The 18,934-nt window shown below is 40.5% G+C and overlaps 1 protein-coding gene across 1 annotated transcript in view; it reads right to left on the bottom strand.

Annotated features, from left to right (window-relative positions):
- The window catches only part of DNTT (DNA nucleotidylexotransferase), a 478,907-nt gene that overhangs the window by 27,046 nt on the left and 432,927 nt on the right, over positions 1-18,934 (bottom strand). The window contains exon 15 of the mRNA XM_084635618.1: positions 12,947-13,094. Coding sequence (XP_084491744.1) covers positions 12,947-13,094 — 148 coding nt within the window. The remainder of the gene's footprint in view (positions 1-12,946; positions 13,095-18,934) is intronic.

Raw genomic sequence — 18,934 nt, 5'->3', positions numbered from 1 at the left:
AGCAGCTCAGGATTAAACAAAGACTGTGAATGGCTAGCCAACTACAAAAGCAGTTTGTCCTCCCTTGGTGTTCACACCTCAACTGCTAGAAGAGGGCCTCATCCTCCCTGATTGAACTATCCTTGTTATCCCTAGCCTGATTCTTGCTTGCATATTTATTTCTACCTCTGGAAATTTCCACTACATGCATCTGACGAAGTGGGTATTCACCCATGAAAGCTTATGCTCCAATAGGTCTGTTAGTCTATAAGGTGCCACAGGAATCTTTTACACCCACTATGTTGTCTTTCTGTCTCTGTGGCATGCATCCTTTTAATGAAACCAAGAGCTTCAGATGTGTGTAGGCCTAAGACCGGTAGCTTGCCTCTGTGTCCCACCAGAAACTCATTTTTCCTTTGCATTTAAAGTGCCTGTGTGCACTCTCCTAACATTGGAATGGCTCCTTCATTACAATCTTTTCCAGACACTTTTGATTCATCCACTTTTATGTGCTTCTTATCTCTTTAGCACAGTTTTTGTTATTACATTTACTTGTGTCCCAGGATCCATTTTTGGGGTCATATAAAGGCTATTTGTGCAGATTTTAAATTAACTCAGGCTATATACATTTTCTTTTTCTTCTGTGTCTAACTCCTTTCATTCAGGGTGCCCCTGAAGCACTATTTCCAAGTTTAAATTCTTAATGCTACCTTGTCATTCTTGGCATAGGTGTTCCAGAGAGCTGCAAAGAGGGATGTTGGGCAAGAAGGGGAGCAGACGACTACTGGACTCAGCAGCGCTGGCTGCAGTTTGGAATGTTACCATCACCACACTACAAAGGAAGCACCCTTTAAAATGTTTTAATTCTTTACATTGTGTTTAAAAGTGGCCTAATGTAGACAGAGAAAAGCAGGACAGAAGAATGCTGACATTCATGGGAACGAGAGGTACTCATTTCAACTTAACTCCTATCTCACCCCTCCCCCCACAATACACCAGTTAAACTAACTTAAAGATGCATCAATCTATGTGCACAACAGGAAAAATGAAACAATGGTGATAACTAAAACTTACAACAGATATGTCTAGATCTACAATATAAAGTTTTCAGCAGGATCTTAGAAACACAGCTGAGCATTCAAAGTTTGTTTTACAGTTATTTAATGAGAATTTCTAGACTAAAAATAAGGACCCTAATAAAAAGAAGCTTTTAAAGGTTTGCTTTATTTGATTTTTTTAACTTAAACCTGCAATTTATCAATTGAATATGTAAATAATTTAATTAAACATGATCCAGATTTTTGCTTTAGAGTGATTGTGTTATGGATGTTACCTCAATGATGAATTATTGTCAATGCAACCTGCTGAGCAGTTCTTATTTTTTTCCTTTTGTGATTCATAATAAATCCTGATAACATTATGTCCCCCAACAGCCTGGGTAAATGTAACAGATTGTAATAAAAATCCTAAAATCAATCTGATTTAAACCAGACAAAAACCCTAAGGAAATCTTCATGCATTCATTTACATGACAACTTCAAAAGTTAAGGCCCAAGATAAGCAGTAAAAAAAAAAAAAATCTGAAAGTTAGAAAAAGCAAATCCATTGAGCAAATATTTTATGTCCAGTTCAGTACATCCAGGTCTTTATAAAAGAAGAAATAAGATGAAGCTCCTATCAGTGAAATAGAGTTTTTATTTAGGACTTTAGATTTGCATTTTGACTATTTCAGTGCACCAGAATCTGTAAGATACTCACAGTGTCAGATTCTAGACTTTAGATTCTGACATAAGTAGACATGTTTCCATAAGACACATTTAGGAATAAGTGATAGCTAAAGCAGGCAGAATTTTTCATTTCAGCACAATCATTTCAGTCTATGTCCCTGTGAGATTCACCAAGGGAACTGAGGAAAATGAATCTAACAGAACTATGGCACATTGTTTGAATTTAAGGTAAAACCAACAAGAAAGTCCCGTTGTACATATGATCACTGTAATGAATTTGTAGCAATGCAAAATAGGAAACTAACCTCACATACCTTTTGCAAGGACAGCATTTTAAATTAATTTAGGGGAATCCTAATCTAACTCAGTCACTGATAAGGTAATAAAAAAAAGGTGTGAAAGTTAATTAATCTGTCCAGAATCTGGCTATATATATTTCAAAAGGAGTATGCTCATACAGGGGATATTTCACAAGACTCATCTAAGTCATTCAGATTAGGAAGGAGAGATGAGAAGGGAACAGGTTGTTAATTTTTTTTTATTTTTATTTTTTTTGGGTAGGGAATCAGAGCTCAAAATGCACTGTACTTCAATCTTAAGGTCTGTGACAGATGGCCTATTAATGCACATAACAGCATCATCTCCATAAAAACAGGACTGGAATCTACAAGGAATCACTGGGGCCACTAAAATGTATCAAGAGAAAAGAATATCACAATCCAAGAGCCCTGTGGGGCATCTTTTTAATTATTGCTGGTTCATGTTTTAGGATAAGATTTTGTTCATTTCCGTAGAAAGAATTTGATACTTAGTTTGGTGTTATGGCTGTCAAAGCCCAAAACCAAAAGGAAATAAAAAAAATTACAGTGTAAACTTGTGAAGGGCAGCCAAGAAGTTCAGCATTATTGTAATATCAAAGTATCAAGTCATGTCTCAAATGAGAGCTAGTGACTTACCGGTTATGCTTTGGGGACAGACTTGATAAACAAGTTTGTCCTAGACAAAAGAATGTTGCTTTGCCTGTATCACCAGTGTAAATTCAGCAAGGTAATGCCAGAGACAATAGGAAGTTCATTTGCATTTAAGGTAAACAAAGTAATTAAGCCAATCAAGAAAGCAAACTGGCCAGAAGATGAAAAGCGGGGTTGGTACCTACACCTTAAAGGATGAGCAGCTGGGGAACAGAACTTTGTCGGGGTTTACTTTCCAAAAAAGAGATGAGAACCTTTTATTTATACATCACTTTGGGGACAAAGGGGACAGTACCCTCTGATTCGGTGAATGTTGGATCCTTTTGCCTGGAGGGTTGGAGATGCTGGTAACCCGATAGAAGCAAAAAAACTATTTTAGGCAACGACACAGCTTGCTAGAATTAAGTTTATTTTGTTTTGTTTGTAACCATTTTCTGTTTCTGTTATCTCTACTTAAGAGTCACGTAAATCTCTGTTCTTTGTTAATAAACCTATTCTTAGTTTTACTATAATATAACAGCACTGAGATAATTTAAAGTAAAGTAAGAGTCCTCAGCTAATCTAACAGGCTCACATGTACGCTCTTTGGAAGCGGTGAACTTACATTTCTATGATCGTCCAGTGAGAGGGACTAGATACTGCAGAGCGACGGGTCTGGGGAACTGGGGTTCACTGATGGTTACCTGCAAGGCAAGGTTAAGACCAGCAGAGTCTCAAAGAGTTTGCTGGTGAGATGGACAGACTAGGGTGCCAGGAAGCTGACACAGTCTATGCCCCAGCAAAACTCTCCTGTTTTAATGCAGAAGGGTAACACAAAAGCTCATGGTTCTGGATGCACTGTGGAGAGGGTCACACTCACCACTCTCCCAGCCCTCTCCACTCTTTTTGGAAGGCTGGTGCCAGTCACATGGAGTCTTTATACCCCCTGACCACAACGGATTGTCATGCCTGATCCCACATAGGTGCACAAGAGAAGGAGTATCCTTATATGCTCTTCCCCAACAACATAAGGGCTGGATACCAAGCTGCCTACGGTGGTGTAAGTATACATGGAAGAAATAAGAGTCTTTTCCCCAAAGAGCTTTCATTTTCAAAGCACAGTCAGGGATAGTACAAAATATACAGAAAAAAACACAGACTGGGGATTTATATCAAGAAAGCTGTAAGGAACAGATGATACTTCTAATGTTGAAGGTGTAAAGGGAGAATAATTAATGAACACTAATTGGGATGCTGTTCCAAACATTCTGAAAGAATGTTTTGATACACTTTCGTTACTCTGATCCATGGATGGATGCATATAGCAACACTTTCTTCTCCACTCGACAGTATCACATTTTATATCACCCAGGCAGTTAGAAGCTCTAGTTGAGCCTGTGTTTCCTCCAGAGCACCAGGCACAGAGACAAGTGATGATGGGAAGCCAAGGACAAATTTACCTCTGTGAGCATAACCTTTTAGTTTTTCAGCTATAGGCCCAATCTTTCTCACCATTAAAAGTTTACCATTAACTTTGTTGAGAGCAGGATCGGGCATTTAAATCTAGTTTTACCAAAGTTTTCATAGTTTCTTCAACTGAAACTACCAGTCATACAGAATTATGTAGGGACTCTTCCTAAGCTCCCCATTTCTCAGTTTCCTGAAGGTGATTGGACTGTCTCCCTGGATGAATTTACTACTTTAAAAAAAAAAAAAATTAAGGCCTCCATGATGCAGCAATCCAACATAAGATTGGGACCAAGCTATATCCTTCTTGTGAATATTCTACCCATTTATCATTTTATTCATTTTCTCCTGTCTTGAAGCCCATTACTTCTTCTTAGTAATATCAAGCTAATCCTATTCCCACAACTACTTCCTTTTATTACTAGTCCTATTGTTATAAAAAGTATTATTCCCCCCTCCACACACAGTCCTATATTGTATTATTAAATGTACATTGGTAAGTTTGATTTGGAAAAGCTAACTCTAAACAATCAAATGAGAAGCAAATTTCACCATTTCTTCACTTCCTTTTGTGGCTGAACTTCTGGTGCATGTTTTGTTTGTTTTTGTAAACATCAGATTTCTGACTTTGTCAATAAAGTTGTCGTGTACAAATATGGCATTTTTCTAAGGGGACAGAAGATTTGAAGTTTGATACTAGCAGGCCAGCATCACCCTCTGAAGTGCTGACACATCCGAATTTCTGTTAATGGCAGACTTCCCAACATACTCAAGTGGGCATCTCCTGCATAAAGTAGTAATATTAGAATTAGAAATAGAATGCATTCTAAATATTTTGGGCCATAAGATCACCTCAGTTTCTATGTGTGGAAGGAAGCAGAAACCCCTGGATCCCAATTCAGGAGCTCAACCTACAACCCCAGAGCTGCTGGATGTTTCTGGTAAAGTGATCATCATTAAAGTAGTTAATAAAGTAACCATTTAAATTATCAGCATTAGACTTCAGAATAATATATCATGAAATTCATTGGGGGAACCTTCCCAGGTTGTTACTCCCACTCATCATTAACAATTTAAACATTTCTTAATGGAGGAGGGAAAAACCCAATTAAATGTCTATTATGCTAGGTAAAATGTAGCAATGGCTAATTATTAGTGGTAACCTGTATAGCCAAATAACAATTTCTTCCCCTTTACTGCTCTTTTATGATAAAGGAGATGGCCTCAAGCCTTTTAAAATAAAAATATTGTGCTTGAGGGGTTTTTGTTTGTTTGTTTTGGGTTTTTTTAGTATTTGAAGTATCAGGTTTTCACTTCCTTTTCTTTGCTTGAGGACTTTGGCAAGATATTTGGCATTCCCAAATATTAATGTCACATAAGGCTTATGGTTGCTAAGATTATGTACCTTTAAAACAGCCACAACCTGGTTTCTCTTTTATGTCATCGGCTTTGCTCCAAGTAGACTTTTCTTCAGGAGTACAAGTAATGGTCCAGATTCACAATTATGAGAACTTTTTAGCTTTTTAATAAATATAGCCAAGTGCACCTTGGAATGTGTTAAAGAATTTTTAAACAGTCATATGGCTAGCAGTTAAGAGAGGAGAATGTCTAGAAAGATTTAATGTGAAATAAGTGTCATACTAATCCAGGAAACCTAGGACCTTTTTAGAACATGTATTCAAAAGACTAAAAAGACCTTTTGCCTTGATATATTTTGAAGGTGAATTATTAGAACAGTTCATGGAATCACTCTTCTCTTGTAAACATTTTTAATGGCTTGCTGAAAGCAGAAAGTATTACAGACAGCTGCAGTGTAGCCAAAGCACTAGCTCTCCATGCAGAGATAATATATAGTTTGTTGGTGTTGGGAAAAGTCAAGTCATTTTCTTTATTCTCTCCTTTTTTGAATAATGTGCATTGCAGCATTAATTGTTATGGAGGTAGAAAATAATAGGCTGTTACCTTTGACAGAGATTTAATTGAAGGACTGTACATGGTATGGAAGGAGGGATTCTCTGAGAAATTGTCATGCACGGGTAAGTAATAGCAATCACAATTTTAATGTGAAAGAGGGATGCTAAGAAAGTAGGAGAAATGCATGTTATTAATTGGTGGGTAGGGGAAAGGCTTTGAAAGGGTTAACTCTCTTTTGAATTGAATAACTATCCTAACTAATCAAAAAGAAAGTCTGAGAAGATTATATGTATATGAGCCTCAAAATAAACCCTGGTTGTGGCTGGACTACCATACCTAAAGAAAGATAGACTTTTAAATAAAGCCCATTAGCTAAGCTTGATCCTTAAATCCAAGTTGATGGATAAAAATAATCTTTTCTAAGAATATGGGAGTTATACTATTCTTTGTGGACCACCTCCTACTATCCTTGCTAAGACTTCCCCACCACCCCCAGGAATTACATGCAGAACCACCTCTGCCAGGGGCTTATTACTAGTGGATACTGCACTAACTCACCCTGGGTCTCTTCCATGGCTGTGGAGGTACTCAGTCGATGGCAACACAGCTCCTGAAAGAGACATGCTGCCAGACAGCAGGGCCGAGTGGAGCAGCTATTCATACAAACAGCTCTACCCCTTGCAGATCTGGGTCCCTTCCTCCTCATGCCTTTGATCCATGAGCATGAGAGGTTTCATACCTTCATTCTCAACACCCAAAAACTGGAGGAATGATTTCTTGGGAAAGCTTGAGATAAAACAGTTTCTCTGATCTTCTAATCCTTTCACATGGGGTCCGACAAACAGAATCATTGGAAAGGACCTCAGGAGGTCATCTAGTCCAGTCCCCTGCACTCATGGTAGGACTAAGTATTATCTAGACCATCCCTGACAGGTGTTTGTCTAACCTGGTGTCATAAATATAAAGGGAAGGGAAAACCCCTTTGAAATCCCTCCTGGCCAGGGGAAAGCTCCTCTCACCTGTAAAGGGTTAAGAAGCTAAAGGTAACCCCGCTGGCACCTGACCAAAATGACCAATGAGGAGACAAGATACTTTCAAAAGCTGGGAGGAGGGAGAGAAACAAAGGGTCTGTGTGTCTGTCTATATGCTGGTTTCTGCAGGGGATAGACCAGGAATGGAGTCTTAGAACTTTTAGTAAGTAATCTAGCTAGGTATGTGTTAGATGATGATTTCTTTAAATGGCTGAGAAAAGAATTGTGCTGAATAGAATAACTATTTCTGTCTGTGTATCTTTTTTGTAACTTAAGGTTTTGCCTAGAGGGGTTCTCTATGTTTTTGAATCTAATTACCCTGTAAGATATCTACCATCCTGATTTTACAGGGGGGATTTCTTCATTTCTATTTACTTCTATTTTTATTAAAAGTCTTCTTGTAAGAAACTGAATGCTTTTTCATTGTTCTCAGATCCAAGGGTTTGGGTCTGTGGTCACCTATGCAAATTGGTGAGGCTTTTTATCCAACATTTCCCAGGAAAGGGGGGGTGCAAGTGTTGGGAGGATTGTTCATTGTTCTTAAGATCCAAGGGTCTGGGTCTGTAGTCATCTAGGCAAATTGGTGAGGCTTTTTACCAAACCTTGTCCAGGAAGTGGGGTGCAAGGTTTTGGGAAGTATTTTGGGGGGAAGGACGTGTCCAAACAGCTCTTCCCCAGTAACCAGTATTAGTTTGGTGGTGGTAGCGGCCAGTCCAAGGACAACGGGTGGAATATTTTGTACCTTGGGGAAGTTTTGACTTAAGCTGGTAAAGATAAGCTTAGGGGGTTTTTCATGCAGGTCCCCACATCTGTACCCTAGAGTTCAGAGTGGGGGAGGAACCTTGACACCTGGTCTTAAAAATCTCCAATGATGGAGACTCCACAACCTCCCTAGGCAATTTATTCCAGTGCTTAACCATCCTGACAGTTAGGAAGTTTTTCCGAATGTCTCACCTAAACCTCCCTTGCTGCAATTTAAACCCATTGCTTCTTGTCCTATCCTCAGAGGTTAACAAGATTTTTCTCCCTCCTCTTTGTAAGAGCCTTTTATATCCCCTCTCAGTCCTCTCTTTTTCAGAACAAAAACCCAATTTTTTCAATCTTCTCTCATAGGTCATGTTTTCTAGACCCTTAATCATTTTTGTTGCCCTTTTTGGACTTTCTCCAATTTGTCCACATCTTTCCTGAAACGTCAAGCCCAGGACTGGATGTAGTACTCAGGTTGAGGCCTAATCGGCATGGAGTAGAGCAGAAATATAGTTCTGGTTTCTCACAGCCGCTGCTTAATTAAGTTAGTGGGATTGGTGCCCATGTAAAAATTGAGCGAGGACATCAGGAGCTGGCACCGTAATTGTAGTCCTTGTGATAAACAGGAGATAATGAGGCAGACTCAAAGAGCGTCAGGCAATAGTACAAGGTTTTTTGGTTGCTATGAAATTAGACTTGGCTGCATGTCGGGTTACAGGCAAAAGGATGAAATACATGATTTGAAAGAGTATTCAGGTCTCTTAGAGCCATAGTTGGGATTTTTGTGGAAAAAGTACACAGAAGCAATTTTCATAGTTTAAAAAAAAATAGATGTTTGTATTGAGGCAACTGTAAAGGGCCCATACATTTACAAGGTTGTAGTACACGACTTATTTGAAACACACTGGTTTCCTCCAGAAGGTGCCTGTGAGAAGGTTATAACAGAGGTCGTCACTAGGTGTTCAAAATAAACCTGTTGGGATACTGGATGGTTCAATACATATAGGCTTAATTCCCATAATCATTCTTCTCTTGGATACCAGTGGATATAGTAACTGGAGGTTTTCATCTGTTTCATCCAACATCTGTTAAGTAGTCTTTGTAAAATGACAGGTTTCAGAGTAGTAGCCGTGTTAGTCTGTATCAGCAAAAAAACAAGAACACACCACACGAGGAGTACGTGTGGCGTCTTAGAGACTAACAAATTTATTTGGGCATAAGCTTTCATGGGCTAAAACCCACATCATCGGATGCATGCAGTGGAAAATACAATAGGAAGATATATACACACACAGAACATGAAAAAATGGATGTTGCCATACCAACTGTAGTGAGACCAATTAATTAAGGTGAGCTATTATCAGCAGGAGAAACAAAAAACTTTTGTAGTGATAATCAGGATGGCCCATTTCCAACAGTTGACAAGGTGCAAGTAACAGTAGGGGGAAAAAGGATTAGCATGGGAAAATAGTTTTTACTTTGTGTAATGATCATCTCAAAATAAATGTGTTAGTCTCTAAGGTGCCACAAGTCCTCCTCTTTTTTGTAAGATGAGTTACTGGACTTACTCCAGTTCAACTAGAACCTAGTGGAGACATAGAAATACCTTGTCATTTCTACAGCTGGCTGCTCCAGGCCAGGTTAGAAGTACATGGGAGAGTGTCAATAACTTGCACTGATGTGCCTGTTCTGAGGTTAATTAGAGGACTGTCCATCTAGCCTCAACCATGAGCACTCATTATAACTTGTTACATTTTGGGTACAGATATCTACCCCCTCCCCGCAAACATTTCTTTGCAGGCAGTTTTCTGCTCTTTACTTTGCTGTTTTCTATGGAATCTTTTCTCTGCCCTTTGCCCTAAAGTAGGAGTTTCCTGCAGCCACAGGACCTCACAGCTCCTAGTGAACACAACATTAAACCTAGTCAGAACTTGCTGTAGGAAGTGGTGCTAGTGATTTAAACAGGTAACGCTCCTCTCTATGCGACAATAATAAAACAATAACCCGTCATAGAATTGGGGTCATGCTACTGGAGGTTTTTTTTCAGATTAGATGTAAAATTGAGGTCTTGGCCAGTTCTTATTGAAAATCCAGTGGCATTTCCTCCCCTCTCCCCAGGTAGTGGTGTTAACAAAATGACATGGCTAATTTTATTCTGCATACCTGAAATTCACCAGCTGTTTGAACTAGTAAAGATTTTTTTCTATTTCTATTCTGAACTGTTATGAAGGGATGTTGTGTGCTGCTTAAAGGCTACCACCTTATACTTCAGAGGCAGTTGTCTCTCTCAAAAAGAAAAGGAGGACTTGTGGCACCTTAGAGACTGACCAATTTATTTGAGCATGAGCTTTCGTGAGCTACAGCTCACCTCACGGAAGCTCATGCTCAAATAAATTGGTTAGTCTCTAAGGTGCCACAAGTCCTCCTGTTCTTTTTGCGAATACAGACTGACACGGCTGTTACTCTGAAAGTTGTCTTTCTGTGATGTGTGAACTGTGCCCTGTGAAGGCTTGTAATCCAGCTGCAAACTTTATGTGCTCTGTAAATGCTAGTCATTATTTTCAATCACACTTTAAAAAAAAATCAAGGTGAAATGAACTGACAATATTCAAAGTTTATTAATTTCATACCAGAATTGTTAAGAAAATAGAGGCCAGTGAAAGTCAAAAAGCTTTCGCTCCATCCTATTAAATTCACTGGCAACATATTAGTAGTTTACTGAAGACTTCCCTGAAGGCACAGGTCCATCCCTCCCCTGCTCTTTTAAAAGACAAGTCAAGGGAAGTATGTCTCCCCACCCCCCATGTGTGTTTGGTCTAAATGTCTGTTTAATAGTATTGAGTTCTGCTGCAGTGCTCATAAAAAGTTAAATTGGACTCTGTGTTCCCACAACAGGAAAAAACCCATAGGCTTGTTTGATTTCAACTCCAGCCTTGAGGTATATGAAGTACATAAGTGTTTTAAGCCCTGGTATTGGGAAGCAATCCACACAACGGACCTTTACTCCCCCAGAGTCACACTGACTTCAGTTAGATTGTTGGTGTGAAGGTCTGTCTGAGCAAATAGCTTTGCAGAACTGGAACCTTAGCTAGGGCAGCACAAGAATGTGCTGCTATTTGAGTATGCTGTAGAATAGCTAGTGATAAACAATCACAACGAACACTAGTCTTTCTTTAAGACTGATGGAAGTTGTACTGAATGAATTAAAGCTTTTAAAAAGATGTAATCAACTGGCCAACCCTATATATTTTTAGGCATGGCATAATGAACTAGGAAATAACTATTTTCTATAAATAGGATGAATGCCTGTGTTTGATAGGCTACTTGCTATGGAGTTCAATCCAATAGGGTAATATCAGGCAGGAAAGGTAAAACAATGGCCTAGATTGGGTGGTTTCAAACTGGGGGTCAGGACCCCTCAGGGGATTGCGAGGTTATTACATGTGGAGGTCGTGAGCTGTCAGCCTCCACCCCAAACCCCCCTTTGCTTCCAGCATTTATAATGGTGTTAGACACATGTAAACAAGTGTTTTTAATCTAAGGGGGAGCGGGTGTCACACTCAGAGGCTTACTATGTGAAAGGGGATACTAGTACAATAGTTTGAGAACCACTGGCCTAGATAACAGACAACCCAACACACACAATAGATAGGTTTGTAACCATGAAGAGGCAACTCAGACCCCAAGCTTGGTGACATACTTTTGCCAAGGCTGAGGGGAGGGAGATCAAAGGATCACTAAACCATTACACAACTCCACACTTATAAAGGAAGCTGATCTGGGTGAAGAGAGGCTGCCCTGGGAGCGACAGTGAAAGCTACCAGTCTGGCAAGCGAACATAGAGACAGAGAGCCTGATGCGAGCTGGACAGTTTGCTTCTCCCAGTCAGAGATGGCTGAGTTGATGGAAACTTACTCTTTCCTTGACAGCTTTTGTAAGGCATAAGTAATACCCATGCATAGGGGCCTTATTTTTACCTTGTGCTCCAGATGTTTTGTACCTTCTGGGGAAAATGGATATAAATAGTGCTTTGCTTTGAAGACGCTGGTTTTGAATCACTTAAATCAACTTGCTGGTCACAGGTTCCCAGAGAAAGGGCTTACAACACAGACAGGCAAGTTGAATTAACATGGTGAAGAGGAAGCTGCAGCCTACAGCTCCGGCTGCAGAGCAGTTGGACCCTCTACCCAAAAAGAGGTGAATGAAGCCAGGGTGCACCCAAGAGGGACTGAAATGGTCCAAAGCACAGTTTTCCCAGTATCCATGACACATGAAATATGGTCACCAACAATGAAGTCACCAGTTCGATTGTATGGAATTTCCCGGCCTGTGACAGAGTTTGAAGATCTCTACATTAATTTTAACATATATAAGCCCTCTCTATTAGAAAGGCCTTTGCACTTAATTGGGAGTGTTCTGATCGGGAAGATCCTGAGTACTACAATTCAGCCTTGGAGACCGCAAGTCCCAGGATGCCTTCGAGAAGAGAGCCTTCCAATTCCAGGGAGCCTCATTTTTTGGCTGCAGACACCGAGGTGGAGGGGTCCATTTTGTGAGGAGCTGAAATCCTGGTCAGGAAATGGAAGATTCCCTTGTGGAGCTCTGTCAAAGCCAGAAGTTGCTGCTGAGAAAGTGCTGGGGCTTTGACCAAGTAGGGAGCTACGGAGACTATTGGTGGCCTTCACTGGGGCAAGGGTAGAGAGACTTCTTGTGTCCAGAACTGACTAAAGTTGGCCTGCAGTACAGGCAGTATAACTACCATCTTTGTTGTTTAGGAAAGTGGGGATATCAAAGAGACTGTAGGGCAGAAGATCCCAACATTTTCCCTGCATGACCCCATTTTAACATGGATTGCTTTTGGCAACCCCAAACAGAGAGGATGCCATTCTCCATGCAACATGACCTCACATGCATCATATGTGCAAGGCCGTCCTCCATGCGATATGACATTTTGCTTTATACAATGGGATCCTCTGCACATTCAGAATTGCTGCGATCCCATTTTCTGACGGAGCAACCCCAGTTGGGATTGCAACCCACCATTTAAGCAGCAGTTCCCAAAGGGGTTTCCCCAGAGTCTGAGAAAGAAAGAAGTGGTCTTCTCATCTAAGCAGGATCCAGGGTTACTGACCTCTGGTTTTAACAACTCCATCTTCAGAGGGGTTGTGCAGCTTGGAACGATCCCACGTTAGAGTTGCTTTGCCTTGGCTGGTCTGCTTTGCTGCACCAACAGAGTGCTGTCCCAGCTTCAAGATCTTCAGGCACGCCCAAGCAAGCATCTAGAACTCAAATTAAGAGGAGTACACACTCAGTGGTAGGGTAAATGGTGCCAGTGTAAATGTAAGTTGAATTTTATTTATTACTGTAAACTGCATTAATTGATTTACTGAAGCTCCCCTTGATTTAAAGTGGTTGAGACATTTTAATTAATCTCAATCTGTTATATGTTTTCCTAAAATTGGTGGTAGAGGCACCACCAAAATTAATTTCCTTTATAAGTAAAAGGACTCCAGAAAAGGGGTGGCTAGAGGTTTCCCACCTATCCATCACCACTGGGATACTCAGGATCTCCTTTACTGTTGACAGCATCAGACACCTGGGCATCCAGGTGAGTGTTGCCTGCTGAGTAATCTGGGAAGGAAGTGGATGGGGGGAGGGGGGGGTTACACATGAGATAATGTTTTGCATCAACCCATAAAGATTTTTAAAATCTTTATTTCAGTACTTCTTGTATGGTTGGTTGTAGGAAGCAGGTGAGCAGGGCGGTTGTCCTGGACACCAGCTTCTGGGGGCACCCTGCTGCTAGGCGCTGTGCATCTCGGCTCTTTTTTGCTCTTCTGATTGGTTGATTATTATTGCTTGACCACTCCAGCAGAGCATCAGAAACATTTTCACCCTGGCTAGCAAAATCCTTACGACCATTCATGACTGCTTGCCTACTCACTGTCCCAGATGAGGAGACTAGTCACGAGGTCTCTGGAAGGCTTTTAGGACAAGTCTCCCAATACTTTCAATATTTTTAGTCACTATGAATTTTACAAAAATCTTACATATTTTGTTCATTTTATTAGAAGCCAAATATTCAAGTTACAGAATTTCCATAATGATGACAGTGTAATACGCAAAGCGTAAATTTGCCTTCTTGTTATAAAGCAATGCAAGTATTTAAAGGAGCACTGGCTCTTCACAGAACATCACGCATCTTCTGAGGATCTTCAAAGATGTTTTATTAAGACAATGAAAGAGCTATTAAATAAAAATACTAGAAAAATATCCATTCCATACTATGGACTGTGCATCCTCAGCTCTAAACTGTGTTGGAAAAATGTTTTCGAATAGCTCTCTGGTTTGACAATGCTTTTGCCCCCTTTCTTTTCACTATTCAGACAGTATTTTTGTTCATCCAAATGATTACAAAAGTCTGTTCTTTTTACAAGTATTTTTGGAACACATCTATTCATGCAAAAGGAAGAGCATTTGCTATTCACTAGTCATTCTTCTGCTTGAAGAGTTTCATCCAACCAGAGAACAGAAACACCATGTGAGTTAAGTGACCAGACATCATATGAAGTGAATATTCAAAGTAAACAGTTTGAATTATCCCTTGGCTGAAAATTGTAATAAAAACTGTATGGTGATTACATGTGACTAATGAATACAGTCATATAAGTCACGATGGGATTGCACAGAATACTGAACAGGGAAAAAAGGGTTAATTAATAATGTAACCAGCTCAGTTGCTGACTCTGCCTGGCAGTTGGCACCGGGAGACAGAATCAAATGAATAAACTAGGAAAATTAAAGTGATTTTGTAAAAGGGAATTTGAACTGTCTGATAAAGTGTAATGTATGAAACAACCCATAGATTCAGACAGCATTCGCTATTTTTAAATATATGGGAAAAGAATCATTAGTTTTTGTGCAACGTAAAAAGCCTCCAGATTTAAACGAATATTTCTTAAACATGTAGTAGTATACAGAACACATGTTAACAGAAAACAAAAATATCAATTTCTATGCTAGACACCAAACTATTAAAATATATAGCTTATTGAGAATAAGAAAGATGTATAACCATTTTAAAAAAAGTCTTACCAAATGAATAAACAGAACAGATACATCGGTGACTGAGTAGATCTCAAAGTGGAAGCACAAAGAGACTCTTTAGAAACATATTGAGACTATAAACACTCAAAGAAAATTAATCTACACACATTGTAAATTGCTGGCATCAGTGAACCATGCAACAGCACTTGGGAAAAAGATAGTAATAATAAAGCAAAAGAGAAATTCCTTTCTGGTTATATATTAAAAAAAAAGAATGACATTTTGTCCAAATTCATCTATGATGATGAATAGGTTCTTGCTAGCTATGAAAAAACAGAAAGGCAAAATGAAACAAGTACATACGGTAGGAATGGAAAAACTTTCCTATGAATTTTTATATGACAACTGTACCCCTTTCAGAAGATTCTTCTAAGAGTGTATTATTAAGTTACATGAACTGACAACTTCTCTGGATAGTTCACCTTTTAGGAAAATAAATATGTCTTCACTTTTGTCAGGCATATGACGACCTAAAGCAAAATGGACAAAATTAAGCACTGAAAGGTGATTTTTAAAATTCTGGAGAACACAGAAAGTGAGTCAAGCTATGAAATATCCCTTTGTAGGTTGCAGTGTGAACATTTACTTGTTTAAGTCACTATTCTTCCCTGCTCCTTTCTGAGGTCATATGGAGGAAACGTACTGTGGGTATAGCATGCCCATTGTGGTTCAATGTCCAGGAGGGGACAAAAATACAGAAAACATTTTTAAAAGGATCAACCATTGTGCACTGCAGTATGCCTTTCAACAGGCAAAAAATGTTAGAAGAATGAGCAGGTCGACCCAGAGGCGGATTGAGAAGAGGAGCTTCTTTATTGTGGTACTTTTTCCCCTTGGCCCAATTGTTGAGTAAGCACTGAATTACTTACAGTACACTATTTTTATTTTAGTATGTAAATGCCTACATTTACTACAACACCCCCAAAACCCTTAAGTAATATGAATGCCCATACTAGGATTATACTCACCCCTACTTATTACCTACAGCATTATGTATATTATAGATGTATTTTCAAGGTAAAAATACATTTCTTTGCAGTAATTGTAGCCACAAGTCCCCTTAATCAGTGGTTCACAGGGGAGGGAGGAAGGGGCCATGACCCTGAACTCGTTTATGTAGTTGGGAAAAGAAGGGAGGGGGAAGATACCCTTTGTATCTTTTGTGTCATCTTTTAGATCCCCACATTCCTTATGCAGCGGAAACGCTTATCAATCCTTAACAAAGAGAAGGGAAGGGCGGGGTATCTTTTTTATCAAGCACAGAAATGGCCCATGCTTCTACTCCCTAATACCATGTCAGCATACCAGCCTTCCCAGGTCTTTACTTAACCCTTACATATCCCAATAAAAAATGTGTTAGAAACAGTGGGCATAGCTAGAAAGTCAGCATAAGTCATCGTGGAACATAGCAAGCTGGGTTGGAATCTTGCACTGGACAATGCTAATTTGCACAGAATGGATGTAAGACCCTTGTGCTCTCCGCCCACCACACGCAAGGCATCGGGAAGGCCATCCAGCAGTCCCTGTCAGCAGTATCTAATGCTGGCACCAGATCCTGGGAGCTTCCATTAGTGTCAGAACATGGCAGTGCCAGGTCCCTCAACTCCCAGGTACATGTTCCGTCTATCAGACCCCTTAGTCAAACCTCCCAATGAAGTCTTTCTGAACCCCTCCAGACCAGCAGGCAATCCAGCAGCCTCTCAAATATTATATGGTCTTACAAGGAGGATTTCAAACTTGGTCCAAGACCTTGACAACTGCCAGAACAGAGGATCACAGTTAATTGTTTGTCAGATATCTCCCCTGAACCTCATACCTGAAGTTGAGTGTTGTTGTGAATTATATAAAGTAGGACATAAAGTTCAGTGCATAATACAGCTTTAAGATACAGCCTGCTTGAAGTGCAACTTTCAACACATACAAGATTAAGTGGCAAAAATGTCTATCCTCCTATATGCTCACAGGTGTCCAACTGTAGGCACAAGTTTCAGGAAGAGGAATGGACGAATATTGTACACCATGCCTGTGTACAATAAGTACACAGCCTACTTAGACATTAAAAGTTACAAGATGACCCAATAATAAATGCATAAAAATACTACTAAATAGAATAATTAGTTCAAAATCAGCCATACTGGAGTGAAGACTGGGGTCAAGCAATCAATACAAATACTGAACAGTACAAAATACCACCAGCTGAAACCATGAACCTATTTAGAAAACCAATTGTACAGTTCCACAGGCTGCTCCTGACAATGAAGGTAGAGTAGAACCGGAGAAATAAATTCTGGTGTCATCTCAAAGTCTTTCTATAACCAGGCATTAAAATGACCTAGAACAAAAACCTCACCAAACCCCCCTGAACATACTGCACTCCTCCAGATCAACTGTTGCAAGTCATGTGACCATGCTAGACTATCTGTTAAGCACAAGCCATGAACACGCCAGTTGGGAAATCTGTAGGAAGCTCTGCTCAAACTTCACCCAATCCCAAAGTAGCCAGATCATTCTGTTAAACCCATCAATAGTAAAAGAACATTGTCTTAATAAGGTTTGAAAGATACCATACTACTGAGACTATTGCAAGCAGTTCACATCTTTTATATGGCTATTGTTTGTCTATTTACAGATTCAATAAGGTATCCGTCATAGGGTGGCCCTTCCTGGAGAGCCATCCTGCAGGACGTAGCATGATAGAGGCAGGTGGCATCGGTTTCCCTTTGGTGCAGCCGTAAATGAAACGGTCTCTCTAAAAAGTCCAATTCAAAAAATCTCACATCTAGCCATAATTTATTCCTGTACATGTTTAACAGTCCACAGAACTGTCAAGATAAAACCCTTCTTCCAAACAAGTTCACAGCACTTTGCCATGCTCCCTCCTGGAACAGCATTTCCCACTCACCCTCCTGAGACCATCTCCAGTCTGCCCTTGTTCCCGGGCTCCACTTTCCAGGCCATCCACTCAAGAGCTCCCACATTCATTCCTTTCCTGACTCTTCTCTGGTAGCCCCAAGTGAAGTCTCCCACAAGAGAACTCCCTGCAGCACTTCTACCCCTGCTCAGGGAGCATCGCTTAGAATCATAGAATATCAGGGTTGGAAGGGACCTCAGGAGGCCATCTAGTTCAACCCCCTGCTCAAAGCAGGACCCAATCCCCAATTTTTTTTGCCTCAGATCCCTAAATGGTCCCCTCAAGGATTGAGCTCACAACCCTGGGCTTAGCAGGCCAGTGCTCAAACCACTGAGCTATCCCCCCCTCCTCTCTTCAGAGCCAGCCCCTTGTTCTGGGATCAGTGTCCCACAGCCATCCACTCAGGTCCATTGCAGGGAGGCTTCTAGCACAGTTCCATTCACCCAGGCTTCCCTACCTGTGATTCCTACCTCAGCTCCTGTGATCCACCCTCCAGCAATCAACCCTTTTGTTCTCAGCTCTGCCTAACCAGGCTGGTTCTTCCCCTTGTTCTTGCCCGCGACCCAGCTCTGACCAGTCCTCACTAGCAACACTCTTCACCTTTCGGTCTTCCCAAAAGCTCTCTGGCCAAGCTCTCCTCTGCCTTCAGGAGTCTCTCCTTTCCTCCTCAGGCAGCTCTGACCTTCCTGGATTTCTCAGGCAACTCACCTGCCCTTTTCTTAACGACTCCTCCCAGGCAGACTCACCCAGTCTCCTTCCCTCTAGCGCTCAGGTGCCCTCTCAAGCCCAATTGGGGTCAGCTGACCAGTCACAGGTGCATTGGACCCTGCTCCCTCTCAAAGGGGCCAGTCACTCTGACAGCATCAAGTCACAAGTTTACATTATGCAGAAAAAATGACAGAAGTATTCAGCCATTCCTTCGAGTTCTTAAAGCACTATAGAATAAATCCTAGAAATTCAGTCTTCTCCACAATGGAGGGAGCAAATTAAGCAACATATCAGAAGAAACTCTAGATCCTCAAGCAGAAACTATAGCTCAGGTGATTACTTCATGATAGTGAAAACTCAAATACAGGCAGGCCTTCACTATGTGCAAAGTTA

This window comes from Lepidochelys olivacea, assembly GCF_965140295.1.
Source record: "Lepidochelys olivacea isolate rLepOli2 genome assembly, chromosome: 7".
Taxonomy (NCBI): Eukaryota; Metazoa; Chordata; order Testudines; family Cheloniidae; genus Lepidochelys; species Lepidochelys olivacea.
The sequence above is the reverse complement of the archived record's forward strand: the minus strand, read 5'-3'. Positions and strand labels throughout refer to the sequence as shown.